Genomic DNA, 10449 nt, shown 5'->3' on the forward strand with positions numbered 1-10449 from the left:
CAGCTAGATCAGAGAACTGAGAATTCAGTTCTACTTGGAGAGCTGCCTCTGACTTGCTGTCACTTAGGGTATGTCATTTAACCTCTTGGTGCTGCTGTTTTATTGAATATAAAATCATAACCTCCCACCTAGTTAAGTAAATGTTGGATTTAAGGGTCTCTAAGCACTCTGCAAAGTACTTGCTTTGCATAAAATTTCATGTCGTATTGCAGCATGAATGACTAAAGCTACTCTATAATCTACTGCACATTGCATTCAATCACTGCTACTTAGGAGTATGTTCATAAGTCTAGAGTAGGTTTGTGTTTTTAAGGAGAGAGGAGAGGAAAAAAAACAGCAGTTGACTCCCATTTCTGCTGGACTGTCTAGAGTATCTCTAACTTATCAGAGGGGTAGCCATGTTAGTCAGGATCTGTAAAAAAGCAACAGAGTCCTGTGGCACCTTATAGACTAACAGACGTATTGGAGCATAAGCTTTCATGGGTGAATACCCACTTCATCAGACGCATGTTTTGAAGTGGGTATTCACCCACGAAAGTTTATGCTCCAATACGTCTGTTAGTCTATAAGGTGCCACAGGACTCTGTCGCGGTCTCTAACTTAGTCCTCCTTTCATTTATATAGCAGTCTCTTTTGTGTGTGCTAGGGATTCTGCAAAGATGTTAGGTTCCTACTACGAATAGTTTAATCTAGGACTAAGCACACAAGGGATTCAAATACATAAGCAGATGAGGTGAGCGAAGCACTGTCTAGTGGGTACTGTGTTGGGACCCCGTGCTTCATGGTGGTTCTCTTGTGCTTCTGGAAGGTCTGGCAGTCCAGCAATGGTTTAGTCCCTCTTGTCTGACTTGCCTCCATGCAGAGAGGAGGTGCGACACATTGTCTGACTGCCAGCCATTCCAAGTGCTTTCCTAGATGAGGTAAACCACAATTCCTTTCCCTCTGCTGATTCCTTACACATGGAGTCTAGCCCCATGTTAAGCAGGGTTTAAATGGAATTAGCTCCCTTTCTCCTGCAGTACCACCCTATAGTCAGTCTTCCTATGCTGCAAAGGAGTTCAAAGTGCAGATTCCTGGGCTGTCCACACTATTGCTTTTATACTCTCCTTCTAGGAGGAAACAGGAGGCCATACAGGCTACTCCTTGGAGTCCTTGGGTCTACTCTCTTCAGAATTTCAACTTCTTGGGGACACTATTCTTCAGAGGAGGAGCTAGACAGGGGTGTCAAACTTGTTCTTAGTGCTGAATGCTGCTTGTAGTCTGAATCGCATTAGGATGGCTTGACTTGCAACCATAAGAATGTAAACTTTGCCAATTAAAACCATAAGTTTGGCAGACTGATACCATGTGCATGGGGTAGAAGTAAAGGGCAAGTCCTTTTGCGTTTCCCCGCTTCCTCAGAATTTAATGTTCATATATTCCCTCCCTCTTGTGTTTGTAGAACTGATCAGCTTCAAGCGGAAGAGAATAGCAGCCTTTCGTAAAAATCTAATTGAAATGGCTGAGCTGGAAATCAAGCATGGGAAGGTAAGAACCCTCTCCCTAATGTAAAGTGCACAGCTGTAACACCACATCTGGGACCACATAAACTCCCAAACCTTTCTCCTGGTGAAATTGCTTTTTTACTCTGGTTGCACATTAGAGGATTGTTCTTTCCTTGTAAAGCTAAGAAATTACATGCAAAACAATCTTTTAAAAAGGCTAAGTTTGAGTCCAGTACTAAAACTAGGAAAAGCCAGATTGGGTTGGCCCCTGTGTGTATGATGATAGTCTTTAATTACATGATTGCATACTAATTTTTTTTCAACAGGCCTCTGCAGTATTCTGTATGGAGGATGCTCAGGGATTGAATATCCCGTACGGATAATGAGGCAGCTTGTAGGACCCCTGCCTCATTCGCTGGAGTAGTTGAAAGGTGTAGAGAATGCTGCAGGAAGAAGATAGGACCCAGTTCTCCTGGGTCTCTTCCACAGACTCTCTGTGCAGCGGCACAATCACTTAAATTCAGAGGTGGCCACTGTGTTCCTCATCTTCTGAGAGCCCAGCTTGAAACACCTGAGGCCTCATTCATGAGTGCTGAGCACTCAGACCTCCAAATAGTCCATGGGAGCTGCAAATGCTCAGCGCCTCTGAATAATCAGACTGCAGGTATCTCATGTTGGGCATTAATCATTCAGGCACCCACAGTTAGTGGACACTTGCAAATCCTGGCCTTGAATCTCCCTGTGCCCCAGTTCCCCAGCTGTAAAATGGGGAGGGTACTTCCCATCTCATAAGTTGCACAGACGATCTTGCAAATGCTTGTTCTATAGTGAGCACTGAATGAGATGGACCCTGTGGGTGGACGAGGATAGTATGTGACCTCATAATTAAGGACTCTATATGCACATTTCAAGAGGCAGAATTAAGGTTGATTGTGCAACCTTAATTTTGGCACTTCCTAACTTGTTTGCTTGTCTGTGCAACCTTAGCATCCTTCTAGTGGTCTTTGTAGTGATGATACTAAATGTAGCTTTCAGACAGAGTCCAGAAAATTCAGCCTTTTCATTTTTGAGAGCATCAAAAGTGCTAAGCTCACTTGTTTCCAGAGTGTGAGAATTAATTTGGTGCCTGTTTTTGATCCCACGCTTCTCACTGAGAATTAACTGTCTTCCCTTCCAGAACAATGTCTCTCTCCTGCAAAGCTGCATCGACTTGTTCAAGAACTAAGGCGCCTTAATCGGAAAGAATGTGAAAAACCAGTATCAGTTGCACTCCACAGCCATGGGAAAATTTATATTTCGCTTGACTTCATTTGGTTAAAATATATAAATAAAGACATTGTCTCAAACATTTTGTTTGACTAATACTTAACCATGTTGATGCCAATGTATTGGCTTCCATGGTATAAATGAAAGCTGAATTGCTTATGAATTACTTGGATGTAGCCAATTTCCTGTTGAGAGTTAATATCTCAAGGTGGGCAAAAAGTAAAAGTACTAGATTCCAGAATGTTGACCAGTTTTCTAATGATAAAAAGGGGCAATTCTCTCCAAGGGTGAATGAAATGTAGGTGGTATTGCAATCTTCTCTGTAGCCTAAACTATTTTAAAGAAGTTCATATTTGGGAGGGTCTTGTGTACATTAAGCAATTTTATAAGGTAAAATACATTCCACTTCATAGACAGATTTCTACTACAGTGTATTTTGGATTTCTATATCTACATTCAGTATTTGTACACTCAGCAATACAGCAAAAATAAAGATGTCTAATACTATGAAGTGTGTTTCTATAAACTAAATGGCCTTGTATAATCATCTGTATATGGGATTTTAAACCCCCACGTAGTTTAGGGGAAGATTGTTTTCATATCATGAAAACCTGTTGCACACTGAATATCTAACCTGAATGATTGTTGCAATTAAAGGCAAAAATAAGACTGAAGTTGGTACAGCTGCTTATGGTCTGATGATCTTCTTACAAAGTAACATTTAAAAAAAAATTGCACAACACAATCCAATAGGAAACCTTCGTTTTTTTTTTTTTTTTTGAGACTCTTGAACTAAAATGGCTGGTAGACTTGATCTCCTGCCTTGAAGATCTGCTTTCTTGCTGTACTTTGCATCCTGGCACTTTCCTTTTCTCTAACTGGTAGCTGAGCTCAGGTTGCTTGTCCTAAAGAAATACAACATCTCAGTATGCTCTGAGTGGCAGGTGAATTGGGTATTGTCAGTGCAAGGATGGGCAAATTGATCTCTCATGGGACAACCTTCTCTTGTAAACATCTGAATTTCATTATGCCACCATATACTTTGTGCCTGTATCGTGTTTTTCATCCGTGCTTTATGAAAGAGTAATATCATTGTCCCCATTTTACAGATGGGGAAAACTGAGGCATGGGGCTATGACATGCCTTGCCCACTGTCCTCCAACAGGCAAGTGGCAGAGGTGGGAAGAGAACCCAGGTCTCCAGAGTTCCAATCCAGTCGCTTTAATTTTAATCAACCACCACATGACCTAGGCAGGATCAGTTTAGCTGGGCAGTAAGTGTGGCCCTGTCTAAAATGCAGTTGGCTAGTCATAGAACTAGCCACCCTCCTTTCCCTGTCCTGTTGCTACATCCTGTTCTTGTGTCCCTGCCTTGATCCAGCAATAGTCCTTTCACCTTTCCAAGATGGGTAGAAACTAACACAACAGGCAGTCCAACAGATCTGCTCTGTTGCTTATCCAATAGGCCCTAGAGCAGGACTGGCGCCTCGTTCTAGGTGCTGCCTTAAGACAGTGTTGCTGCCTTGAAGTCTGATAACATGGAGTAAGTAAGTATAGCGCTGCTGGGTAGGGGGGGGGGTATAGGAAAGGATAAGGGAAGTCCTAAAATGGGCAAAGTATCTGTACACAACTTCTTTTAAAGAAGGAAAATAGACTTGCATGGTCTGTGCTGGCTTATGAATAGAGGCTGAGTAGTCTCTCAAAGCCTGCTTTACTCTTATTATAAAGTCAAGGTTTCATGACACACCAGTCATCAGTAAAACACAAGGCCTATCCACTACACCGCCTGTAGCCACAGCTCCTCTAGCTGCAACTGTTTTGTGACCTCTGGCAAGAGCTGAAGTTGCTAGCTTCTGACGCTGTCCAAGAGGTTTCCAGGGAAGTGGGACAACAGTACTATCCCCAATGTATCTCTGCTTTTCTGTAAGGTTCTGGCTAAACCTTTCTCCAGCCCTCTCCTGTGTGGGCTCCTGCTGTGGATTTTAAGAAACACTACACTGCCCTCTTTAACCCACTTCTTTCCTCTGTAAACTATCTTTAGCAAGAACTAGTATTTAAAACTGTAGATCTAAGTGAGTCAGTGGGGTCAGTAATTGTCTAGAGCGGGTGGCCTTGGTGGGTTTTAGCCAGTTGGTTCATGTCAAAATAGTAGACTCCTGTGAAGTAGCATTGATGCTCAATCACCATGGTTATCTCCTTTCTCTCAGGCTCCTGCAGGAGTTCCATTAGGTTACAGGATTCTGTTTCTTCTGCCTAGATCACTTTGATCAGACTAAACCATGTAGGGTCTCTGTCTGCAGTTCCTTCCTATGGTAAAAGCTACAGCTGTCCAATACTTTCCCATCAGTTTGATTTGGGAGGGGGTTTTCTGTCTCAAGTTTGGGTATATTTCAGGCTCCATTGTGACTTAGGCCATGTCTACAGAGCACTTACATAGGCAAAACTCTTGTTGCCCAGGGGTGTGAAAGAACACCCCCACCCCCCGGCAATATAAGTTTTGCGGGCATAAGTGCTCGTGCACACAGCGCTACGTTGGCAGGAGACTCTCCCACTGACGTAACTGCCACTGTTCGTTGAGCTGGTTTTATTGTGTCTATGGGAGAGTTCTCCTGTCGGTATAATGTGGCTACATGAGCAATCTTACAGCGGCACAGCTGTCAGCTTGGAAGTGTACACATGGCTTTAGACTAAGCCTAAAGGTCATGTCGTGTCTTGGCCTCCCATCCTCTAAAGCAGGGACCCCTTGCTGGGAAGACTTATATAGTTTGCAACAGTTTTCCAAGCTCCCAGCCCCCAAGTAGTTCATCTGGGCAACCTCTTGCAACCAAGGGAGTGACCCTGTCAGAATTGACAATGGGGCTGTGTGTTGGAGAATTCATAGCAGTCTATACTGCTTTTTCCCTTGTGCTTGGGGGTGGTAGGGGCTAGCAGTGATAGGTTTGAAAACCTATGGGTCCCACCAGCTGACCACCTAGAGCTGGTGAAATAGCCTGACAAAGGTGTCTTGAAACACTTCTGTCACCAGCTGAATTGTGGGGCCAGTGGAAAAACAGATTTACCAGGAAAAGTAGCCATTGGCTGGCCATGTCATCTTTCTGTAACCACCTTAGTCTCTGAAATAATACCCTATCTATCCCTCTCTCCCTCCCCAAAAGCAACCTGCAAGCAATAGTTCCTGGACTCTAGTGGGGTGGGAGATGTGGGGGAGCTGAAGGAGTGGGGCCCTCACTGGTCTGGATGGATGCTGGACTGCCAGATGATTCACCTCCTGCCCCACAGCCCTCAAGGGGAGTGGTCAGTTGCAGATCAGGCTGTGGGCCTACCCTGAGCTGCATGTGTCCACCTTTAGAGGTCTCTGCTTGGTGGCCAGCAGTCTGCGGCTGGGACAAGTGAGTACAGTATATGCAGTGACTCTGCAGAGCAATAGCAGCCAGTAGAGGGTGCTATTGTATTTTTTTTTTCTGAGAGGATCTTGAGATGTGCGTGTGCAGATGCTCTGTGCTCCCAGCACCTCACTCCATATACAGTACCCTGTTTCCCCGAAAATAAGACCTACTTCCAGTTTTGCCTCTCGCTGTAATATAAGACATCCCCTGAAAATAAGACCTCCCCAATAATAAGGCCACCCCGGAATATAAGGCCCTGAAGCTCCAGGAAAAATAAGACCTCCCCTGAAAATAAGACCTAGTGCATCTTTGGGAGCAAAAATTAATATAAGACACTATCTTATTTTTGGGGAAACACGGTATGTACCTATAGGGAGGGAGCTGACCAGCTTTCAGGCCAGTGAAGGGCACTAGTTCTCCAGCAAATACCCACTGGATGCTCCTGGGTGAGCCTGGTGGCTACTGACCTGACGGCAGTAGTGACACTACAGAGGGGCGGCTGCTCCCCCATAGTTAAGATTGTAATTGAGTGTCCACTGTAAAACTGACTTCTGTCCACTCCTAAAATTAAAAAAAAATTATATTACCCTGAATCTTAATGGGTTAGTTCTGTAACCCTGGGAGACTGTCACCCTGATAACTACTGTGATTCACATTAGGGGTTTATTCTCTGGGCCACTTGAAATATATGGTGGGTGAATGCAGTTCCTTAATTCTGTTCTTTTCCTTGTCACTTTCCAACATACAATTGATTCCCCGAGCGGAGATCTAGTGCCTTTTAACACTGGGCAAGGACCTTGCATAAGCAGCGTTGCCGTCTCTTGCAATATTTGGTGTGTTTCTTAAAGCCCCAGCTTCTGGAATCAGGTGAGTGGGGAGAACTTCTCTCTCTTACCCCCCTGCCCCATTTTTTTTTTTAAATGAAAGTTTCTAGCCCTCCTGGTTGGGTCACATCTTCAAACTTTCCTCCACAAGTGCATTGAAAAGGCTAAAAACACAGAAAGCAAATAAACAGAACCTAAAATGTATTCTTTAGAAATCTCCTGGGGAGGTTTTAAGCCAGTCTCGTCATTTTTGAACGCTGGCGGTTGGCAATACCGTGTAACACACCTTGTTTTCTTTTGGAAGCACACTGGGGGACATCCTCTCCAGTGTATTTACTTGCTCTTTTTTCAGGGAGTGCTGTATTGTTGTATCATACTGGGGCAGAGTTAAAGTTGTTAACGGCGTGTAAGTGCCTCGTGTGAGGAATGTGACCATAACTGCATTTCCTGGGGTTTGAATGTTCTCTTTTAAGCTAGCATTGGAAAGGTTACACATTCTTCAAACCCAGCTATGAGCATGCAACTTTCATGATGGATTCCCACTTAAAATGACATTGATCAGTCATTGCAATGCTGTAATTTAACTGGCTGATCTGCACTTATGTTGTGCTGATGTAGCTGTTTCAGCTAGAGGGGTGTGTGTGTTTATTAGAAATAAATACTGGTAAAAACCCTCTGGTGGGTGTGGTTCTATCAGTATAAAAATACATTATGCTGGTATAGTTACTCCCCTGCCTGCGGAGTAATAGTTACATCCGTATAAAACACATGTCGATATCACTGGGGAGGTGGTCCTGCTTTAACTTGATCACAATCAGGCCTTGACATCTGAAAGGGCCCTAGCTCTAAAGGATTTCCTGATGGGCTATGGGAATACAACTGGTTGTGGGTTCCCCTCTTCTCCCCCCCCCCCCACCTCCCAATCCTGTGGGTGGCAGGCTTGGACAGCCTTCTACAGCTAGTAACTAACAATATGTGGCATGGATTTACAGCATGACTATAAATAAGTATCAGGGGCGCTGCTGGACAATCCAGCTGTTTAAATGGCACATCTGTTAAGCTGCCAGTTCTGTGTTCATGCAGTAGTTTAGAGAAATATGATGGCACCAAACAACAAGCTGCTGTCCACACAACCCATCCGTCCATAAATCTTGGGGGCAGACATGCTAAGATGACACCAGACATTGCCTCAGGCTTTCTTTTGTAATTGGCTAATGTTCGCTTTGATTTCATTTCCCTTGGAGCTGGGCCTTGCCTAAGCCTTTGGCAGCACAAATGGACCAAAATGGAGGTGATTCATCTTAAAAATAAAGAGGTTTTAAAAACCCAGCTCCATGATTCATGGGGTCACATGGAGGAGCGACCAGCTTTCATGTATGATCCCGCTCAGGAGTGAGTCTGTTCTGGTTGTGCTTCTCCACCAGCTTGCCTTTAGGCATGTGCATAGAGCTAAGCCTTTGCATTGGTGTGAGCAGAGCGGGGCCTTAAATCAAATGCGGTAGAGTGAGACTTTCGCTGCAGTGCATGGATTGCAGCTCAACAGTCACTTCTCTCTCCTCCTTTTCAGCTCGGTGTAGGAACGTGGGCAGTCGTCCTGGAGGAGGAAAACTCTTCTTCGTGCTGGTTTTCAACCTCTCCTCCATCTTGCTGGCAGAGATGCTGGACAGATCAGCCGAGCATTCGGGTCCGTTTTTTTGAGACGAGGTGGATGATTCTTTTGTATTTGGGGAACTACAACTACCACTGGGGCGGACAGGTGTGCAGCAGTGAAAATGAGACCATTAGGGAGGGGATAATGCTGTAGGCATTCACTGACCAGCTGTATGCCCCAGCGTGGCAGTTCTGGGCCTGTGAAATGAGCATCGGGGTGTGAGGGGGTCAAATTGTGGAAGGATCAGCTGCAGAACTTTTGGATGGGGAAGGCCAGGTTCCTGGATCTGTGGGTCGAGCTTGTCCCAGCTCACCAGCGCAGAGATACTAGAATGAGAGCTGCATTGGCAGTGAAGAAATGGGTGGCCATCACGCTGTGGACAGCCAGTTTGGAGCTGGGAAATCTCTGGTGGGGTGATTGTCCTCCAGGTACAACAGGGCCATTCAGCGGGTTATGCTGCGCAGGACTGGGACTCTGGGCAATATGCAGGAAATAATAGATGGATGTGATGCATCGGGCTCCCATCCCCTGCCTTACCTCTGAATACAGAAATGGGGGACTTCTCCATGGTTACACAGGCGCTGGTGGAGCACCTGGCGTGTTTCACTGATTTTAGTGTTGGCTGGTCAGGGAAGGTGTACAGCGCTCGCCTCTTTAGGAATACTGGACTTTTCCAAAAGCAGCAAGCAGGGAGATTTTTCCTGGGCTGCAATGTTCACATAGAAGAGGTTGCAATACCAGTTGTGAGTCTCAGGGACCCAGCCTGCCCTTTGGTTCTCTGGCTCCAGAAGCCAAACGCAGGGCACGTGGACAGCAGCAAGGGACGATTTCGCTATTGGCTGAGCAAGTGCTGGCTGACCGTGGAGCTTGCCTTGGGCTGATTAAAGGGGCAACGGAGATGGCTTTATGGCCAGGCTGGATCTGAGAGAGCCAGCTGTTCCCACAGCTGTTGCTGCATGTTGTGTTTTACAGAATATTTGTGAGGCCAAGGGGGAAATGTAACCAGCATGGTGGAGGGAGGATGTGGACAGACGGTCTGTGCTTGCAAGCAGCCGGGCACAAGGGCATTTACCAGAGCCCACTGGGTGTTGTGCAGATACGGGAGGGAGCCTGAAGCATGCTGTGCCTAGAGAGTGTGCTGCTTTGTGTTGTTTTGTGTTACTTTGTGACTACACAGTCCCTGGCCAGGTTATGAACTGTTCTCAGTCTGATGAGGGGTTACTGACTGGTGGGGTTGCAGCTCTGTATTGTGCGACACAGAAAACCAGTTATGGGGATCACAAAATAGCCTGATGGCGAGGTCATACACCCCAACCACACTGCTCAAAAGAGTGCACGGTGCTGGCTGCACCACAGGTCACGAGCATGCATGTACTCATAGCAGTTCTCCTTCATGTCTCTGGGGGGTGAATGGAAGGTATACAATTGCAGAGCATATTGGGATAGGGGGATTATATGTCCCTGGCCCTTGATGTCTATGCAGTATAACGGGTGCTGGGGTGTAGGCCATTGGATGCTTTCTCATCTTGGCCTTCCTGCCTTTCTTCCAGCAAGCGTTCCCTCCATTCCCTCATCTCAGACTCTGGAGTCGAGACTCGTGAGCGGCTCCCAGAACAAAGGAACCCCGTGCTCTGGGTGTCCCTAAACTCTGACTGTCACAAGCTGGGACTGGACCACTCGCTGACTGCCGTCCTGTTCATTCCCTCTGAAGCATCTGGCCACTGTCAGAACCCAGGCTACTGGGCTAAGTGGACCATTGTCTGACCCAGTTTGCCGTTCTTATGTTCTCATTTCTTTCTTCTCCTTATCTTGGTCAGTCTTTCAGCAGATTTGGAGGGG

At 45.8% G+C, this 10449-nt stretch overlaps 1 protein-coding gene across 1 annotated transcript in view; it reads left to right on the top strand.

Annotated features, from left to right (window-relative positions):
- SNX5 (sorting nexin 5) overlaps nt 1-3261 on the top strand; it is a 16546-nt gene extending 13285 nt beyond the window's left edge. The window contains exons 12-13 of the mRNA XM_026653138.1: nt 1442-1527; nt 2662-3261. Of these exons, the coding sequence (XP_026508923.1) occupies nt 1442-1527; nt 2662-2709 (134 nt within the window). The 3' untranslated portion in view covers nt 2710-3261. The remainder of the gene's footprint in view (nt 1-1441; nt 1528-2661) is intronic.
- The last annotated feature ends 7188 nt before the right edge of the window (nt 3262-10449 follow it).

This window comes from Terrapene carolina, unplaced genomic scaffold, assembly GCF_002925995.2.
Source record: "Terrapene carolina triunguis isolate 2854851 unplaced genomic scaffold, T_m_triunguis-2.0 Scaffold132, whole genome shotgun sequence".
NCBI classification, from domain to species: Eukaryota; Metazoa; Chordata; order Testudines; family Emydidae; genus Terrapene; species Terrapene triunguis.